General features: G+C 63.1%; 5 protein-coding genes across 5 annotated transcripts; 3 read left to right on the plus strand and 2 right to left on the minus strand.

Moving 5' to 3' along the window:
- Window positions 1-199: 199 nt before the first annotated feature.
- RHTO_06950 (uncharacterized protein) lies at window positions 200-3,522 on the minus strand (the record flags this gene model as incomplete). Its single annotated transcript, XM_016420609.1, has 7 exons — window positions 200-263; window positions 320-469; window positions 529-1,127; window positions 1,190-1,722; window positions 1,811-2,038; window positions 2,127-2,487; window positions 2,551-3,522. The coding sequence occupies 7 exons, from the start codon at window positions 3,520-3,522 to the stop codon at window positions 200-202; spliced, it is 2,907 nt and encodes a 968-aa protein (XP_016275010.1).
- A 331-nt stretch (window positions 3,523-3,853) lies between these two features.
- On the plus strand, window positions 3,854-4,864 carry RHTO_06951 (SAM-dependent RNA methyltransferase family protein; the record flags this gene model as incomplete). The annotated part of the gene is made up of 5 exons (XM_016420610.1): window positions 3,854-4,182; window positions 4,304-4,338; window positions 4,437-4,510; window positions 4,564-4,745; window positions 4,831-4,864. 5 exons carry the CDS (start codon window positions 3,854-3,856, stop codon window positions 4,862-4,864), a joined length of 654 nt encoding a protein of 217 aa, XP_016275011.1.
- Window positions 4,865-5,192: 328 nt separating this feature from the next.
- Window positions 5,193-6,095, minus strand: RHTO_06952 (uncharacterized protein; the record flags this gene model as incomplete). Its single annotated transcript, XM_016420611.1, has 1 exon — window positions 5,193-6,095. The coding sequence occupies one exon, from the start codon at window positions 6,093-6,095 to the stop codon at window positions 5,193-5,195; it is 903 nt and encodes a 300-aa protein (XP_016275012.1).
- A 3,761-nt stretch (window positions 6,096-9,856) lies between these two features.
- Window positions 9,857-13,963, plus strand: RHTO_06953 (forkhead box protein J2/J3; the record flags this gene model as incomplete). The annotated part of the gene is made up of 3 exons (XM_016420612.1): window positions 9,857-10,561; window positions 10,620-13,560; window positions 13,623-13,963. The coding sequence occupies 3 exons, from the start codon at window positions 9,857-9,859 to the stop codon at window positions 13,961-13,963; spliced, it is 3,987 nt and encodes a 1,328-aa protein (XP_016275013.1).
- Window positions 13,964-14,474: 511 nt separating this feature from the next.
- Window positions 14,475-18,420, plus strand: RHTO_06954 (zinc finger, C2H2-type domain containing protein, transcription factor; the record flags this gene model as incomplete). The annotated part of the gene is made up of 14 exons (XM_016420613.1): window positions 14,475-14,688; window positions 14,777-14,840; window positions 14,945-16,193; window positions 16,248-16,352; window positions 16,410-16,571; window positions 16,626-16,712; window positions 16,774-16,855; window positions 16,910-17,107; window positions 17,168-17,423; window positions 17,480-17,542; window positions 17,608-17,931; window positions 17,995-18,062; window positions 18,118-18,291; window positions 18,356-18,420. The coding sequence occupies 14 exons, from the start codon at window positions 14,475-14,477 to the stop codon at window positions 18,418-18,420; spliced, it is 3,111 nt and encodes a 1,036-aa protein (XP_016275014.1).
- Between the last annotated feature and the right edge of the window lie 585 nt (window positions 18,421-19,005).

Here is a 19,005-nt window from a genome sequence, read left to right on the forward strand (position 1 = left end):
ATGCCTTGTCGCATTCTCTGTTCGTCTGCATGAGTCGCGAGAAGGAAAAATGCCTTGCAAAGCAGGGTCGGGCATATTGCGAGAAGTACGGCGCTGACTAGTCGCACAGAACGAAAGACGAAGGTATGGCGGCGGAATCGAGTGTCCATCAGGGTATCCAAGACGGCGAGGAGGCGAGGGTTCCAAGAGAAGCGAGGGATCAGACGACAGCGTGGTGTTTTCGCTGCGGGCAAGTCTGGGCGTGCATCGTCTCGTACATATCCCTGCGAGGATTCCAGATCAGCGCATGCTCTATCGAAGCAATGGAAGGAGGACGCACTCGAGAGCGTCGGCGTAGCGCTTGACCTCGCGAGCCTTCTCCTCGAGAACGTCGATGCTCTTCTTGAGGTGGGTGGCGAGCATGCGACGCTTGTTCGTGTCGGTCCGCGAAGTCATCGCCTGGTACTCGGCGGTCAACTCGAAGTAGATCCTGCAGGCGAGGGGAAGTCAGTAAGCGTCTTCTCGAAGGAGGCAAACGAGGCGAATCACTTCTTCTGGACAGCAAAGTCCTCCTCAAGACGGTCGAGCACAGCCTCGAGCGTCCGCCTGTGCTCTTCACGCTCCCTCGCCTTCTTCTCCCTCGCCCGTCGCTCCTTCTCAGCCGCCTCACGCCGTGCCTTCTTCTCCCTCTCCTCGACCTTGACCCGCTCACGCTCCTTGCGCTCCCGTCTCCGCCTCTCGCGCTCCTCGTCAACGGGCGCGAGGTCCTCCTCGTCCGCGTCGGCTCCGTCTCCGCGACTCCTCCGCCTCGAAGTCGGCGAAGCACCCTTGAGGCCCTGCTTACGCCCGTGGCAGTTCGCGCACAAGTTTGCGCTTGGCTCGTCGAGGAGCACGACGCGATCTTTCCGCGCACGAGTTGACGGGCGAGTCTTGCGGCGATGTTCGTGCGAAAGGACTGACTCGAAAATCCGCTCAGCACGTGCAAAATCGGGCTCGTCGGCAGAGTCGAAGGATGAGGTGGCGGAGAGGGTCGTGGCGGACGTGGCGCTGACGAAGGAAGCCTCGGACGCTTCTTCGGAGTAGGAAGGAACGTAAGTCGAGTCGTACGAGGGTTCGGCGGGAGCGAGAACGGGATCCGAATGGCGAGGCTGCGGTGGATAGATCTGATCAGCCTTGCTTCACATGCAGAACAGATATGACCGGGGCGCACCTTGCTCTTCGACTTGCTCATCCGCCTCGCCTCCTCGCGCTCGACATCCCGCCTGAGCGCCTCGACCTCCTCCCTACTGATCCAACTCTCCTCGCTAACTGGCGTCTCAGGGACGTCGCCGACACCGACACCGACTCCATCCTTCCTGATTCTCGCAGGCTTGGGCGTCCGCTCATCCTCCTTCTCCTGACGACGAGCCAACTGTTCCCTCCTCTCCTCTTCTTCAGCCTCCCACTTCCTCCCCGCATCTCGCTCCTCCTTGTCCCTCAACAACTCCTCCACGACCGCCCGAACTCCATCAACCTCGAAGCCGAGCGCCGAGAGCGCGTGCTTCAGGTCTTGCACTTCGGAGCGGAGGGCGTAGTCCGTTTCGCGCGGCTTGGGAGAAGAGGTGGGTTGCGCGGTGGCGGCGGCGGCGGCGGCGGCGGACGAGGCTTGGCGCCGGAGCGCATCGAGCGAGGTGCGGTGCGAGGCGAGGGTTGCGTCGAGGTGGGCGTTCTGAGCGCGAAGGGATTTGACGACTTGCTCGAGTTCTGTGAGAATCGACCTCGATGTCAGAATCAACTCGTCGCTCCGTGAATCGAAGCAGCCGCCGAGGAGTCCGTGGAAAGCGAAACGCACCTTCCCTCCTCTCCCTCTCCTCGCCCAACAACCTCTCCACCTCAACTCTCACCTTCCTCCTCTCGTCCTCATCTACCCTGTCTCTGACCTGGTTCTGATTCTGCGAGTGCTGAGCAGCCCGCAACCGAGCTTCGAGTTCGGCGACGCGCGCGGCGGAAGAGGCGTTCTCGGATTCGAGGTGCGCGAGTTTCGAGGTGAGGGAGGAGAGGGCGTTGGTGAGGAGGTTGGCTGCACGCACGAAGACCTGTCATCAGCTATCGCGTTCTCGCAAGGCAGGGGACCGAACAGCAAGAGGGTAGCGAATCGCGCAACGCACCTTCCGTACTCCTCCTCCCCTCGCTACTCGACCCGCTTTCGCCCCTCTGTCCCGCCTGTGCCTGCGCGGGCATCCTCCTCCTCGCCGGCGTGACCCCACTCCTCGCCTTCTCCGGACTCCTCAAGAACTCCGTCAACCCCGTCTTGTCCGGCAACGCCGTCCTCACGCTCCTTGTACTCCTGTTCGCTGCATTGTCGCGATCGTCATCGCCGTCCGAGGAGGTGACGTAGTCTTCGATCACTACGCCGCCTGTTCGACTGGTCTGAACAGATTGGAGCGGAGACCTTGCCTGCGCCGAACCATTCTTCGGCGACCGCGCCACGAAAGACGGACTCGACACCCCCGTCGTGGTAGTCGTGTTCTGCGCAAGGATAGGCGAGTTCCGACCTAGCGGCGAGGGGCGGTGTGGGATTGCTGAACGGACAGGAGCTGAAGCGGGCGAGGGAGCGGCGGGGGAGAAGGAGTGGAAGGGGGATGTGCGGGGTGGAGGGATCGAGGGGTACGAGGCGGAGCGGGCGGGAGGGACGTTCTCGTTGTTGGTGGCGGAGGAGGGCCGAGGACGAGGAGAGGAGGAGAGAGGGGTTGTGCCGGCGGTTGCGGCGGCGGACGAGACGAACGGGCGAGGAGAGGCGAAAAGGTTCGTCGATGCTGCTGGAGCGCGCGAGAAGGGAGACGAGCGAGCCGGCGCAGGAGCGGCGGCTGTAGTTGCGGGAGCAGCCGGCCTGGCGGGCGAGGCGACGGGCGACTCGTCCGTCCGCGGGATCGTCATGTACGTCAAGTTGTCGTCCGTCGTCTCGGCGTTGTTGTCGTCGAGCGCAGCGGCGAGAGACTGGTGCTGAGCGGTGGTGCGTGTGCCGGTCAACCCGATCTTGAGGCTGCCAAAGCTGCTGGCGCTCGACCGGCTCGCATCGCTCGTGGACGACGCCGACTCGTCGTCAAAGCGCCTGTTGCGCTGCTCCTCACCGTCGACGGACGACCCGGAAGTTGACGAGAGGCGGGCGTTGCGCAGTTCCTCCATCTCGCGCTGGAAACTCGCCTCTGCCCTCCTACGCGCGAGCTCGGTGTTGTCCGCCTCGATGACGTACGCGTGCCCTGCACCTGCTCCGAGCCCGTCGAGGTCGGACGCCTTGAGCGAGAAGCCGCTGCCCCGACTGTTTGGCCTGTCGCCGCCCGCCCTGTTTGTGTCCATCTGCGCGAGCCCCGCACGCTGTCCGCCCGCGTACCCGCCGAGAGAGTGCATCTTTTGCTGGTGAGTGTGCTGCGCGCTGCGCTGTGGCTTGAGCGAGGTGAGGGTGGTCGTGTTGAAGGATGCGCCGGACGGCGGGCGGGTCGGGGTGTCGTCGACGAGCGAGTGCGAGTTGTGGCGGGTGTGTGGGCGCGGGGTGGTCGATGCCATTCCCTGGGGCAGTGAGTGTGGCCCTGCGATGCGGGTGCAGCGGTGATGGACGAGGTCAAGAGGTTGTTTGTTTGGCGAGGGCGAGAGGGTGGGTTGTCCTGCTCGGTTGGCGGGAGTGGGTTTGCTCTGTGTGTGGGTGTACTCTGAGTGTGCGTGCGAGTCTGTCACTGCGAGCCAGCCAGCCCAACGAGGCGCAGTGCGACGAGCAGCGAGGCCTGCCCCAGCCTCAGTGAGCCATTTCGCCGCACGTGCACCGAATTCCCTTCCCTCGTCCTCCTCGAGACTCACTCTCACTGCTGCTGCTTCTCGCTGCTGGCACGCTCAGATCACCATGCCCACCTACATCATCGAGCACATGGAGGACGACAACCCCGACACGTCCTTCCCGCACTGGATCGCACTCGAGTACGCACAGATGATCAAGTGGGCCGGCGACGGCAACACCGTCATCTTCTCCAGCCTCTCGCCCTCGTCCGTAAAGTCCCTCTCAGAACAGCTCATCGCTCGAGGCGCCCGCGAGGGCTCGTTCCGCGCAGAGACCAGAAGCGTACGCCAACTGATGAACGAGGAGGGCGTCCCGCTCGAAAAGGTCTGCCTGCTCGACCCGCGGGCCGAGAAGGAGATTGCGCCAGAGGACGGCAAGGCGTACGACTGGTTCCTGTGAGTCGCCGCGGCTTTCTCGCGTGATGCGCTCGGGAGGATGGGTTCGCTCGACTCGCCTTGCAGGCGCTGTCAGTCCGGGACAGGCTTCAAACTGACTTCAGACGATCTTTTTGCACAGGTTCGGCGGTATCCTTGGCGACGACCCTCCCCGAGGTGCGCTCCTCGCAACTCCTTTCTGCTGTTCCTCGACTGACCTTTGCTCTGCTCTTTTCCCTGCCCTCTTCCTCTCCCTCGCCTTGACTGTGCCACAGACCGCACCGGCATCCTCCGCCGCGACGGCTACCCAGGCCGCCACCTCGGTCCCGTGCAAATGACGACCGACACCGTCCGTCCCCCTCCCTCCCTCGTCCCTTCCTTCCTACTAACCCTCCCTTGCAGGCACTGGGCGTAACCTCCCTCATCGTCTCACCTCCTCACAAGACCCTCTCGACAATCACGTTCGTCGACCACCCTACGATCCGGTTCGACGAGCACGAGGGAGTCGAGATGCCGTTCAGGTATATCGTCGACGAGGAGAGTGGTGAACCGGTGTTGCCAGAGGGGATGAGGGAGCATTTGAAGTGCGTCTTGACGGGATCTTGCTGTGAATGAGGTGCGCAGGAGCGAGGAAGGGAACTGAACTGATGAGCTTGTTTGTGCGAGCAGGGCTGACATGGACCGCGGGCTGGACGACTTTTGAGCTGCCCACTCGGCGCAAATTGGCTCGGCTCGACTCGATGGCTGAGAAGGAGTCGACGAGGTACAGTAGACGGGAGGACAGAAGTCGGCGGCGGGACAACCTTGTAGCTTTTTACTTTCTCCCTTCTCGCAACGGTGAGCTCTCACTAGACTATTCGTCGTGCTGCGTCGTTGTGAGGGAGAACGGTCTTTGCAGATGCGAGTGTTGCGGCACAGATACAGACACGAGCTATGCACAGAGGGGAGGCAACTCGACCAGCGAGGCGAGACTCGTCGACAGAGGGAAAGCTATAAACAACGGCGAAGGCTCTGTACAGGAAAGGAGAGGGCTATATACAATCCCCGAACGAAGGCTGCGTCTCGCAAAGATCCGCAAACGAGTGTCGCGGAGAGGTAGTCGTCGAAGGTGCGGCGCTCGTGAGGGGTGTGTCTTCCGCCGTCTGGGGGGAGAGCGAGAGGGTGGAGAAGACCGAGTCAATCGAGGAGCGAGTTGAGCGGGGTGAGAGGGCGGAGGGTGAGGTGGAGAGCCGGCGGGAGGGGAGGAAGGAGGGGAGGTCTGCGAGGGGTGTTGGGAGGGGAGTGACGAAGGGAGTGGAGGAGGAGGCTGAGAAGGACGAATCGCTGGAAGGGAAGGGCGAGAAAGGTGCGGACTCGTCGTCGACGTCGAGGACGGGCGTGCCGTGTGGAAAAAGAGTCGGCAGCCAAGGTAGCTCGAGTTGAGGCAAGTCGAAGCTGGTCGCGCCCGCGTGTATCCGCACTGCGTCTTCGAAGCCTGTGCGGGTGCTGGTGATCTGGGCGAGCTTGGAGGTGAAGGCGGCGATGCGGGCGATTCGAGGTGAGAGCGATTCGGAGGAAGTCGAGGCGGAAGGAGAGCGGTGACGAGGGGAGAGAGGTGGAACGTCGTCCCAGTCGTCGCAGAACGCCGATACACCCAAGCGCTTGCGCCGAACGGACGACGACGGCTCCAGCGAGCGACGAGATTGCCAGGACGGTCCGACCGTCTCGTCGAGGGTGTCCGAGTACCGCCATCGAGCCGATCGTCGCATGTGGACGCCGACGTCCTGTGAATGGCAGAAGGCGGCTGCAGAGTCTGGGAACGAGGGAAGGTGTGCGGCTTCGGAGGTTTCGACGCCATGCGAGCGTCTTCGAGGTGCTCGAGCGGCTGTACAGGTGTCCGTCGAAGCGTAGTGAGCGTCCCAAGGCGCGGATCCGTAGCCCAGCGTCGATTCCATCGTTCGCGCGTCGAAGGCCCGGCGCTTAGATAGCGGTGAGAAGCGGTACGTCGGCGCTCGAGGGCGACTTTGTCCGGGACGATTGGACGGGTCGCAGGCGTGGGAGGGGCCGGCGTGCGTCGCTGCTCAAGACGACAGGAAGGGTAGAGAGCAAGGAGGAGACGTTGCAAGCCCTCGGTCTGACAAAAGCACGGGACGGACGCTGTCTTCCTCGCGGCGGCCGAAAATTCCTGTGGGCAGCTGAGCCGATCCAGGACATCCATTGCGTGGCACGAGTTCCGCAAGCGTCCCTGATGGACGGATCGCTCGTCCTGGAAGAGGTATCAGCACGACTCTGGAAAGCGACGCAAAGAACAGGGCTTGAAGAGGAAGGAGGCGGGAGGGGAACTGTTCTGTGGAACCTCCACCTCCGTATTGTTCTCGCACGTTTGTCTCTCTCGCATTAACGCATTGACGACGCATCGCGGACGGCGATTGAACCCCGGCAGCCGGCCGGATACCTCCTCCTCGCGGTGACCGCTGGGCATCCTCCGCTTGACAAAAGATGCAAGGCGGGATGTGCCCGCCTCAGCTTGGCAGGCAGCGCATCGCTGCTTGTACAGTACTGGCGCCTGCGAATAGCGGGAAAGGGGATCGACAGTTCTGAGAGCAAGTCATTGAAGGGGACGGAAGCAGCAGGAGGTGTTCGCGAGGCGTTCTGCGCAGATCCTGGTTTCGCGATGCCGCTAGCCTTGTGCGAACGACAAGTGTTCTTTGCAGCCGACGGGCGCTTCGGTCGGCTGTTCAGCTGCCTCTTCCGGCTCCTGGCGCTTCTTTGAGGACACAAAGCGAAAAGCGATGGCTGCTGCGACGCTGTAAGACGCTTTGAACATTGTATGCGGTCTACAAAGACAACAACAACGACGAGAAGGGACCGTAACCATGCGAACAGACGGAGAGCTCGCGATCAAGTCGTCCCAGCGGCGAAGGCGGCGGAGAAAGGGTCGTCGAGGACGATGGTGACGGTCGTCGGAAGAGGCGAGTTTCGCAGGCCGAAGGTGTCGGGAGAGCTGTATAGGGAACTTCGACGTCCATCGTCTGAACTCGAGGCAAACGAGGAGGAGGCGACGCTTTGGGGGCGCGAAGGACTGGATTGACGAGCATGGCTTGACGCGTGACATGGCGAGAGGGACGCCTTCGTGTCCAGAACTTGTCGCCATGGGGCAAGAGAAACGCAAGGAGGCGGGAATGGCGATGCGAAGAAAGGTTTCGGCACGCGCGAGGTTGGTAGCGGGTCCCCTGCCTCGTCCTCGGCGAGGCTGTCCACCGTCGAGCTGAAGGTACTGGTAGTATCTCCTGAAGGTATCGATGCCGTCGGCTTCGTGCGAGTGGACGGGCTCCTCCGCGAAGGGAAGACGAGTGGAAAGCGAATGTCGATGCCGGAAGGTGAGCGGATGACCGTTTGCTGGGCGCATTCGTCGCCAAACAAAGGATCATGCGGACGGAAAGCTCGCGGCGACCGAGGTTCGAGGGACATGTGCGGGTCCCTGTGAGGAGACGCGGTTGCGAAGGTTGCGCTGGCGAGCGAGACGGGCGACGAGATGGGCGACGAGGCGGGAGATTGGGGTGTGCGAGGCGTTTGTAGCGCGTCGAAGTAGGGGCTGACGGGCTCGTCGGAAAAGCGAGAGCAGCCAGTAGTAGAGGGAGAGATGGAGGGCATCGTCGGCGAAGATGGGAAGGCCTTGTAGGCGTGGGTCGCCAGGAAGGGCTGGTCTTTCGAAAGTGGGCTGGCCGACTTCGACGCTGTCCTGTCGCATTGAGCCGTCGGAGCGAAATCGAAGTCGTCAACGGCGGGGCGAAACGGTGTAGTCGCGAGCGGCTGAAGAGGGCCAAGCGAGGGCCGCCTTCGTGGCGCAAGGGTTGCGTTTTCCAGCCCGTGCATCATCTCCTCCAGCTCGACTAGGCTTTTCCGCCTCTTGCCCGGCCCCGTCTCGATGGCGAGAATCCTTCGAGCCTCGACGGCAGCGACGGGGCGGAACTCGCCCAGGTCCCGCCTAGACTCGCCGTCACCCTCGCTCACTACCCCTGCAATACTCGGGGAGGTACGAGACTGGCTGCAGGCGGCGAGAGACGGCTTGTCGGAAGGCGGACGCGATGTCGGAGAAGCGTTGTTGTCGCTTGGCTCGTCGTAGGATGAGGTGCTGGTAGCGAGTCCCAGGACGGATGCCAGGCGCCTTGGCTTGAAGCGCTGCAAAGGGGAACGGGCGTAAGCTGACTGAAGGAGCCGTCGGTGTTGAGGAAACGACACTCACGCTCAGTGCACGTCCCGACGACGACCCTGTCGAGTCGCTAGCGCCCATGATCGAGATGAGGCTGAGCGTAGCAGCACGAGGCGGGCGAGCGATGGCAGAGAGAGGAGGGAGAAGCGCAAAGTCGAGCGGGACGAGCAAGCCGAGGAAGGCGCAGCGAGGGTTCCTTCGGACACCGTCCTCGTCCCGATTGATCGGTCTGATAGCCGTAACAGCCGCTTGAGTGCACGCCAACGCCGTCTGCGATCGAGTGACCGGACAAGGGAGGAAGGACGACGGCGTCGCCCGCCTCGGAGCCAGGTTAGGAAGGTCAACACTGGCAGACGGCTTGCGCAAGACCAGCCGCACAGTCCTGAGTCCTTGCTGGGGGCCTCAGCAGAGGGCGCATACAAGGTCTTGCGCGGAGGTGCGCCCGGTGTCGCTGAGAGCGATTCGGCGATGGGAGATGCGTAAGCGGGATCCGTCGTTTCGTTGCGTACAGCGAGGCACGCCAGGATCGCAGGACTGGCCGTCAGGAGAGCGTAAAGATCGGGCGGTGAGCAAGAGAAGAACGTTGCACAGAACGGGGTGACCGCAGGCCTGGAAAGCGAAGATGGCAACTGAAGTTGTAGGCAAGACGACTGTACGTCGTTCTCCCAAGAAGCTGCGGGCGGATAGCTGCGGAGACGGTACTGGCAGGGTGGACGCCAGCGTCGCCCACTTCGAAGTGGTCAGCGAAGACTTGCAGCGGAGCAGAGGAGATCGAGGAGGAGGAGGGGCGGACCTCGACAACCGCAGACGCACCGGTCCTTCGTGTCCGCGTCCTGCGTTTGTATCTGTCTTGCGTCGCGCGCTCGAAGCCATGTAGGAGACGAGATGCCGCACGGAGATGGCGGAGGAGGAGGAGGGTTCGTCGCCCGCATACTGCCAGCCAGACATCGCTGGACCAGCCCGCTTTGCTGCTTAGATCGTTCAAGCACACCGTTCCTTCTATCCTGCTGCTCCACGACACACTCCTTCGCCTCCAAAGCCTCCCATCGCGTCCTCCTCGACTTCATCAGTTCCGACGAACCGATCACTCGACAGTCGGGCGTCGTCGGCGTGTGGTGGCTTGTGGCGGATCACGACTAGTAGTCAGGGTATCTAGTGAGTCTTCAGCTTCGTTCCGCTCGTTCTGTTGCTGTGCCGGCGCGGGTAGACCTCACAGCTTGGACCGTCGATGAGTGGGGCATGAACGACGACGGGGCGTTGTGCGGCGCTGGAAGGCCCGGCATCCTGTTGCCAGAGGCAGTGTGCAGTATCGCTGGTTTCTGCACCGTCGGACGAGCTGTGGGCGCTCAGCTTCACCTCTCGTCCAGAGAGCACAGCCTCGCAGTGTTGACATCGCCCGGGCACAACGGCGTCAGCTGCTGGACGAGCTGTACACGTGTTGACTCTCGCGTGTCGCACTTGCAGATTGCGACTGAATCGAGCGGCAGACAGGAGACGCCGCTTATGCCGGGTTCACCCAGCTCCGCACCGGCAGCGGCTCTCCCCTCCTTCTTCTTCGCCAACGATGCCGATAATCGCATGACCGACGAAGACTACTTGCCGTCCTGGAGTAGGGCATCGGCGACTTCGCCGCATCCAGCAGCCGTCGATGCGGAAGGCTCGGGCCAAGCTGCCGCAGGACCTTCGTCCTCGTCGAGATCTGCGGGAGCCAAGGCAAACGGGCCGGGAGCGACGCAGAAGGACGTCGGGATGGGACAGAGTCCGGTGCTGAACCCGACACATCTCGTCGGGCTCGACCTCGACATGGCAGAGTCGAGCGAGGCTCTCTCGCGCGCCATCTTCGGTGGCAACAGCGCAAGCTCCTTCGCTTCGTCATTCGCCAAGTTTCAAGACAGATCACCCGACCTTGCTGAGACCCGCAAGTCCCCTCGCTCGCGCCGCAAGACCTTGTCAAACGACTCCTCAGCACCCCTCTCTTTCGCCAACGTCGCCTCTCTTTCCGTCACTTCGCCGGCTGGTTCGCCGTCCGTCTCCAGAGCGGGCTCGAGCATCGTCGGCACGCAGCTGAGCACCGACCGGCCAAGGACCGCATCGTCGAAGCAGCACGCTTCGGGCCCTGCTGACTACGCTGGCGCGCTGCCGGACGGCCTGCACAAGCGGTCGACGAACGCAAGCGGTGCAACAGAGCTAGACGAGCTGCGCATACAGGTGCGTGATGGACGGCAGCCGGTCCTCGCGAGTATACCTGACGAGCGTCTCCCTATAGGCTTTTGCCAAGCTCGAGTTCCCGTCCTTCGACATCTACATTCAAAAGCTGAGCGTCACTATTGGCCGTCGACCCGTCACGCCACGAGCTTCGACCTCTGCCGCAGCCGGTCCCTCCGTCCCTCTCTCCCTCGAAGAGGCCCAAAAGGCCGGCATCTCGCTTGAGGAGTACATTCTCAACCTCGATCCCTCCGCACTCTCCGGCGTCGAGCCCCTTGCCACGCCGGCATCTGTCAAGGGCAAGGAGAAAGCGGTGGACGATCCTCTCGCCGACTTCCTCATCATGTCTCCTCCGCCCCAAACAGCGTCAGCCGTCGCTGCCGCGAGTACGTCAGCAAGCGAGAACTCGCGAACACCGAGCGCGCCTTCGACTCCTCATCCCGACTCCTCCACCTTCACGGATGTCGACCTTGGACCCCTTCGCGCTGTCTCCCGCCAACATGCCCGCCTCTACTACGACTTTGACGCTGGCGCGTGGGTGATCGAGGTTCTCGGCCGGAACGGTGTCGTCGTCGAGGGCAGGTGGCGCGCGAAGGGTCAGAAGGTTGTGCTCACGAAAAGGACGCGGATCCAGATCGCCGAGCGCATCTTCCACTTTGTCCTGCCGACCATCGACGTTGTCGCGGTCGAACCGAATGGTGCTGTCGAGACGATGGCGGACTCTGCGCAGGGCGCGAAGAAGGCGGTAGAAGGGGCCAAGCGCAAAGCCAGGACGAGCACGACAGGCTCGACGACTGAGCATAAGCTTGCGGGAAGTCTGAGGAGCGGCGGAGACACTGTGGCTGTTGAGGCCAGAGCGAAGCAGGCCGGACCGGTCCTGTCGACGAACCCGCTGGCACCTACACCTCTCACACAAGCAACCTCGACCGCCTCTGATGCCCCGCCAACCTCTCTACCGCCGCTCCCGCCCTCTGCGATTTCCAAAGCGGCTCCGGCAACCTCCTTGTCTCGAGCCATGCCCATCGCCTCATCGTCAAAACCCCCTCCTCCCGGCAAGATGCCTGCTGGAAGTCCCGCGCCTTCACCCGCGCCGTCGTCCGCACGACCATCTCCCTTGCCGACACCGACAGCTGCGTCCTACCGTCCGGTGCGGAGCACGGCGAAGAAGCCGCCACCTCCGGCTCCGCAGGCTGCCAGTCCGGCCGCTCGCGCTTCATCTCTCGGCTTCGCTTCGCGCGCCAACTCTGAGGAGATGGACGAGGCGAGCATCGAGGCGGCTCGTCAGCGCGCCGCCGTCATCGCCCAGCTCCTGTCCGGCGGAGCTGGTCCTGCTGCGAGCGGCAAGAACAGTCTCGTTCGCGCTGCTGCCGAAGCGAAGCGCGCAGGAAAGGGCAAGGCGCCGATGCGTATGGCGGGCAAGGGTCCTGGGAAGGGAAAGGGGCTCATGCCTCCTCCTCGACGACCGTCGGATCTCGGCTGGAGCGACGACGAAGACGACGATCCCTTCGCATCCTCGGACGAGGATGACAGCGACGACGAGGATGACGGCGCCTCACCCATGGACGTCGAGATCGTCGCTGCTGGTCAGAGTGGAGGAAAGGCTGTCGTCAAGCGGAGTGCGTCCGTATCGACGGCGAGTGCATCGCCGGCACCTCCGCCACCTGTCCCGTCAAAGGCCCCTCGCAAGGCCGGGAAGATGCCGGCGAAGCAGCCTCGACAGCGACGAGACCTCCCTGTCGACTCGCAACCCGAATCGACGGCGTCGCCAGCTCCTCAAGCGGCGGAAGTCTCTGCTCGACCTAGCGTTCCACCAAGCCTGCCTTCGACACTTCCCGCTCTTCCTTCCATCTCGCCCTCTCCCGCTGCCGATACACCACCCGCATTGCCGACGCGCAGCCTGCTCCCGCCTCTTCCGCCGCTCAAACCGTCTCCCAGTCCGGCGGCACCGGCTGCTCCGCTTCCACCCGTACCTACGCCAGCGACATCTCAGAAGATTAGCAAGTCGAGCTCCTCGGTTGCGGCTCCGACGGCACAGAAGGCGAAGCCGAGCAAGAAGAAGGGCAAGACGGAGGACACGCCTGCTCCTGCCGAGGCGAAGAAGCTCGAAGCGTCGTCTGCAGCCAACAAGGCGACTGAAGGCGACGCGGTGTCACCCGCCAAGCCTCGCCCATCGCCGTACGCGCCCGCCCCACTTCCTCCTGGCGTCCCTCCTCCCGACGCTGCGCCCGCCGACAACCGCACCGCCAAGCCGCCGTACACCTACGCCTCGCTCATCGCGCAGGCGATCAACTCGTCGTCTGCGAAGAAGCTCACACTGCACGAGATCTACGACTGGGTGACGGACAAGTGGCCTTACTTCCTGGAGAACCAGAAGGGGTGGCAGAACTCGATTCGCCACAACTTGACGCCGACGAGAGGGTTCCTCAAGGTCGTTCGGGAGAAGGACGACCTGTCGGGCAAGGGCTCGTTCTGGGAGATTGACCCGACGCAGATGAGCAACTTTGACGGCCATCACTATCGCAAGAAGCCGGACGGGCCGACGGGCGGCACGGCGTCGAACAAGGCCAAGGCGGATGCGGCGGCGAAAGCTGCAGCGGCGGCGACTGCGCAAATCACGGCGGCGGCGTCGCAGGCGCCTCCTCCGATGAGCAAGGCAACGAAGAAGCCGACTCCTGCGAAGGCTTCGACGCCGAGCAACGCGCCTCTCTCGAAGCCTCTGCCGGTCATTGTCGCGCCCATCCCGGACTCGTACGTCCGGCCGTCGACGCCGACTGACGGAAGTCAGCCGACGGACGAGTTGACCGCCGCCCTGCTCGCCGACCCGCCCATCGTCCTTCACGAAGGCAAGCTCATCCTCAACCCGACTATCTTCTCGGGCCTGAGTGAGACGGAGCTGGGCGACTTGCAGCGCCAGCCTGCGAGTGCGGCGCTGCAGACGCTTCAGGCGAAGGTTGTTCAGCACTTCAAGGACAAGATGAAGAACAAGAGCGTGCACAAGTTCGGTGAGTGTGCGCGGACGACGTTTCCATGGTGAACCTGCTGACATGCCTCGCCGTTGTCGTAGCTGCCGCCGCCAAAGCCGCCGCGTCCTCCTCGAACGGCAAGCCCGCTTCTTCCGCCTCGCCCAAGACCCCCGCCGCCTCACTCCCTTCTCTTCCGCCTCTTCCAACGAAGGCCTCGTCCGCCTCGAAGGGGTCGCCCGCCCCGAAGGTCGTCGCCGCCAAAGCGCCGCGAGCTGGTCTCGTCGCCGCCAAGGCTCCGCGGTCCGCCGCCGCTTCGAAGGCATCAAAGGCGCCCAAGTCTGCGTCTGCCACGACGACGGGCAAGCGCGCGCGCGAGGCCGACATCGACTTGACCGCGCCGACTGCGCCTGCCAAACCTGCGAAGGTCGCGAAGAAGAAGTAGCGATCCGACTTTTCGCCGCCTCTTTCGCCACTAAGTTAGCTCGCCTCTGTGAGTCTCTCAATCGCTCAGCGTCGCGGACAGCGTCCTAGGCGGTCCATCTGCGAGGCGGACTTATGAGCGGAGCGGGTGCCGAGAGCGAGACGGGGCGATCCCTCCTGCTCGATACGGTCGCGGACGGGAAGGAGGGTTGGCTCGCGTTCCGTGTCGATACGGAACATTTTTCTTCGCGCGTTCTTCTCGTCTTTCGTACGCTCGCCGTTGTTATCCCCTTGTTGCGGTGCGAATAGAAGTCCCTTTGTTGCCTTGCCCTCGACTTCGGCGTGGCTGGCGTTGGACGGCCTTGGTCTCTGAGTGCAGTGCAAGTGTGCTGCTCGCATCGCTGGTTCCCCAGAGAGCGACGAGAGCGATCCCGGGTCGCCCGGGCGGGAGGAAAGGGACGGTGCATGCTCTCTCTCGCACTCGCACACCTCCTGTTGGCTCGACGCTGGGCTCTTTCGCTGCAGGACCACTCATGGCTGGGTCTGCTGCACCCTTCTCGTCCCTCGCCGTGCTCCAGAACGCGCACGCCCCCGAGCAGCTCCTCACGCAGGGCGCCCCAACCTCGTCGGCGCAGGCGGGGCCGTCGTCCAACACCGCCACGGGGGGCCAGCCGGAGAAGAAGCGCAGGAGGAGGACTGCAGAGGACGGGAAACGCTACGCCTGCGACTTTGAAGGATGCGGCAAGGGTGCGCCTGCGCCTCTCGCTCGCCTCTTCGTTGATCCCCTCCCTGGCCGAGAAGGCTCGGGCTGACACAGCTCTCGCGCATGTCGCAGCGTTCTCGCGGCCTGACCATCTGAGTCGACACAAGCTCAACCACAACCCGAGCACGATTTACCAGTGCGAGAGGCGAGTCGACTACGAGGCACGCCTCCGAGTGAGACCTCGCAACAGCTGACCTCGTCGCTTCGTCTTCCCTGGCGTCTTGCGTTGGCGTGATGCAGATGCCCAAAGACGTTCGTACGGATGGACCTGCTCGTGCGGCATACGGAGCGACATGAGCGGAAGGAGCGAGGCGAGGAGGCGCCCGATGCTGCTCGCAAGGCTGAGCGCAAGCGGGCGAATTCGATGGCAGGGCAGGGTCAGGCTGGGACGAGCAGTGCAGCGGCGAGCGGGCCGTCGATGAAGAAGTATGACATCCCGGCGATACCTGCTGGACCACCCTCGTCGGCCGCAGTTTACGCCGCAGACCAGACGCAGGCGCTCCAGCAGTCCATCTTCAACGCCTTGCCTGGAGCCTCCGTCAACATTCCTCCCATGCACCCGTACGGCATCATGCACAACGGAGACCTCGGCGTCAACACCCCTTCCTCCGCGACCTACTCGACCTCGTTCTCGCCTCACGCCATGTCCAACAACTCTGCCTCGCCAGCCGACAACGCCTTTTCTGCCCCTTCGACGGGGCAGACGTCGCTTCCCGGTCCTTCGCCTCCCGGCGTGTTTGCCAGTTCGTTGGTGATCCCGACAGATTTCGCTGGCCGAACGCCCGAGACGCAGATGGTCGGCCTCCCTCCGCATGCCGCCCAGCGCCCACCTACCGCGCCTCATCCGGTCCCGCCACAGCCCGGCATGTCGCTTGTGGACCAGGCACTTGCGAATCAGGCTCTCTCCGCACAGCAACATCCCCCTCCGCCTCATCCGCCCCATCCTCCTCCTCCGCACGTCATGACGCACCAGTCTCCTTTTGCCTTCAACGCCAACCAGCCTCTCCAGCCTATGCCGTCCCACCACGACTTTGAGGAACCGATCAACTTCCTCACGACCAACTACGGCGCGCCCTTCGCCTCGAACAACGACTTCCTCTGGCTGTTCGACCCGGCACAGAGCGCCGACGTTCACTTTGCGGCGAGTCGACCTGCGAGTCCGAGTGCGGGCGGTCACGACTTTCTCGCTGGACTGGGAGGGTTCGGGATGCCTGGCGGACATCTGGGCGGGACGCAGACTCCCGCACGCTTAGCGGCCGTCGCGAACGCGCTCAGTGGACACGTCGGGATCAGCAACCAGCTCGATAAGGTTTCGCAGCAGCTCGAGGCCACGGAGAAGCAGCAGCAGGCTCAGCAGCAGCAACAGGCGCAGCAACATGCGCTTGATCTGCTGGGCTTGCAGGGACAGACGCCGATGAGTCCTGTCAAGCTGGAGACGGTCAAGGAGGAGGATACGCCGCCGACGTCGATGCACGACTCGGTGGATGCGGTGCGCTTCGTTTCTCGTTGTGAGTGTGCGGCGTATCCTGACGGCTCTTCGCAGATCCCGAATGGCTACCACGACTCGAACGACGTCGTGCCCGATCCGGGCGACCAGACAACGTTTGTCGACGACATGACTCGGCAACGAGTGCTCGACTACCTCGGCGTCCGTCCACTCGCTCCGTCTCGCCGAGTTCTCTCACACTGACTCCTCTCCTTGCAGCCGGAATGGGGACACTTGCGAGACGACCCTCGACTCGGCGTCCAGCAGATGGCGCACTACCTCGCCTTGTTCTGGGTCAAGGTGCACGAGACGCAAGCTCCGGCCGTCCACCGCGCTTCTTTCCGGCCCAACTCGGCGCCGACACCGCTGCTTCTTGCGATGGTGAGTATCCCGTCCCCGAAGGAGGATCCTCATTGCTGACAATTCGCCTTACAGATGCTCCTCGGCTCGTACTTCGCCCCGCCCGAATCGTACCAGCTGGCTGTGCAGCTGCATCCGTGGTTCCGCGGCAAGGTTCTCTGCGTATGTCGTTTTCCGTTGCTCGCAGTCCGCTCGCTCGTCTCGCTGACTCTCGCCTTGACAGTCTCCCGACTTCCGCCCTCGCTCCGAAACCTGGCTCATCCAGACGATGCTCCTCATCGTCGTCTTCGGCAAGCTCTGCAGCAGTGCGTACAGCTCCTTTCTCCATCCCAGTTTCTCGCTAATCGGCTTGCGAGCAGCCCGCATGGACCACGAGATGTCGCACATCTTCCAATCGTCGTTTGTTCAGCTCGGTCGTCGAAGCGGTTTGTTCTCGCAGAAGACGGTCGAGCTGCCGGCCGAGAAGCGCGACGATGTCGAGGCGCAGTGGCACGCTTGGATCGAGGAGGAGGTTGCGAAGCGGCTGGCGCAGATCGTCTTTGCCATCGACGTCGAGCGTACGTCTCTGCCGCAGTCCTCTCTCTCGCGCTCGTCGCTGATGTTCGCTTGACTCGCAGATGCCGCCTTCTTCCGCCACACGCACACCCTCTCCGCCTTCCAGATCCAGCTCCCCCTCCCCTGCGACGAAGACCAGTGGGAGGCCCCGAACGCGCAAGAATGGAAGCGCCTGCACGACCGCCAACGCCCGCCGATCCAGTTCATCTCGGCGCTCAAGGCGAGCTTGACGGCTGTCAGCGAGACGACGCAATTGAACCCGTTCTCGAGGATTGCGGTGTTGCATGGGCTGCTGAGCGTCGCGCAGGACCTGCATTGGTGCGTTGCCTACAAGTCACTCGACTGAAGCTTGTTCTGACGCCGTCCGTTCCCAGGCGCGACCGTGTCCTCGGCTTCTCGTCGCCCGAGCGGCAGTCGCACAACTGGCGCGACATGATGTGCGCCGCCGTCTTTCAAGCCTCTCGACGCAAGTCAATGCTGATTTTCTGACATACCTTCGCAGCTCGTCCGCTTACAACGCCTGGAAGCAGCGCCTCGACGAAGCCCTCACGCACGCCTCTCCCGCTACAACGCAGCTCCTCCGCGCGAGCATCAGTCTCTACGCGACCGCCCAAATCACCTTCAGCATCGACATCCACGAGTTGCAGATCTACGCTGGCGCCGAAACGGCCCTCGGATTGATCGTCTCGCCGCAGGTGTTCCATGCGACCGAGCAGCGCATCAGGATGTGGTCTGGCTCGAGGGAGGGGAGGGCGTCGACGTGGCATGCTGTGCACTTCTTGCGCAGTTGCTTGCAGCATTGGAGGCAGTCGACGGCGGACTTGGCGTGAGTCCCTCTCGTCGCTTCGAGGATTCGGAATGCGGTTCCTGACGAGACTCGCGTGCGCAGGGGATGCTTGCACCACCGCTGGACGGTGTACATCGCTTTCCTGACCGTCTTCGCCTTCGGACGCTCCAGTGAGTCCTCTTCCGCGCCTCCATCGTTCTCCAGCTCACAGCTCTCCGTCCACAGCGAGCGGCCATCCCGCCACGCCCTCGTCGCCGTACCAAGACGCGGCAATGCGCTACCTCGACACGATGTGCACGGCCTCGCCCGATGGACTCCTCGCCGTCAGCGGGAAGCAGAACTGCCTCGACCTGTGCTTGATGGTCCAGGACTACATCAAGGATACGCGGTGGGAGCTCGGTGCGTCTCATCTCTGCTCGCCGCGAGACGTTGGAGGCGGTTGCTGACGAACGCCGACTTGCAGTTCAAGACGCCGCCCACATCCTCCAGAATCTGGTCAAGCAGAACCCGGCCACCCCGTCCTTCTAATACCCTCGCTCCCTCGTACATGATCGCCCCTACGCCCGCCCTGCACATACCAGCACACCTCGCGACCCTCGAAAATAGAAACCCTCGCCTCCAAGACGACGTTCTTCGCCCTCAGCTTCTCTTCCTCCTCCTCGTCCGCTCGCCTTCATCTTTAGCTGTGACTTACCTGGTCTTTCCCCTTCTCTTCTGCGGTACATTTAGCGGTTCTTTTCGGAGTAATCTGGTCTTTCGTCTTCACGCCTCTCTCGCAATGCAGGCTTCTTGTCCGCTCCTCTCTCCCCGCCGTGTTGACGATTCTGCTCGAAGGGATGTGGGAATCGACTTGCCCGTCGTCACCAGCTGCCACAGGGAAATAGCAAGTCGACGGGGGGAAGCGCTGACAGTCATCTTTCGGGGATTGCCTGGATTGGATCTTGCAGTACTTTCTGCTGTGACGCTGTCCAGCCTGAAAAGCTTCCGCCAGAGCGCGCGAGGAAGAAGTTGCGGACTTGTTCGGTCTCTGGTGAACGCATCGCAAGTTCGCTTCTTGCTCTCCACCACACCACACCCAAAGTGAGTCGTACAGCACGCCAGACACGACCAGAG

This window comes from Rhodotorula toruloides, assembly GCF_000320785.1.
Source record: "Rhodotorula toruloides NP11 unplaced genomic scaffold Scaffold5, whole genome shotgun sequence".
In the NCBI taxonomy this organism is placed as follows: domain Eukaryota; kingdom Fungi; phylum Basidiomycota; class Microbotryomycetes; order Sporidiobolales; family Sporidiobolaceae; genus Rhodotorula; species Rhodotorula toruloides.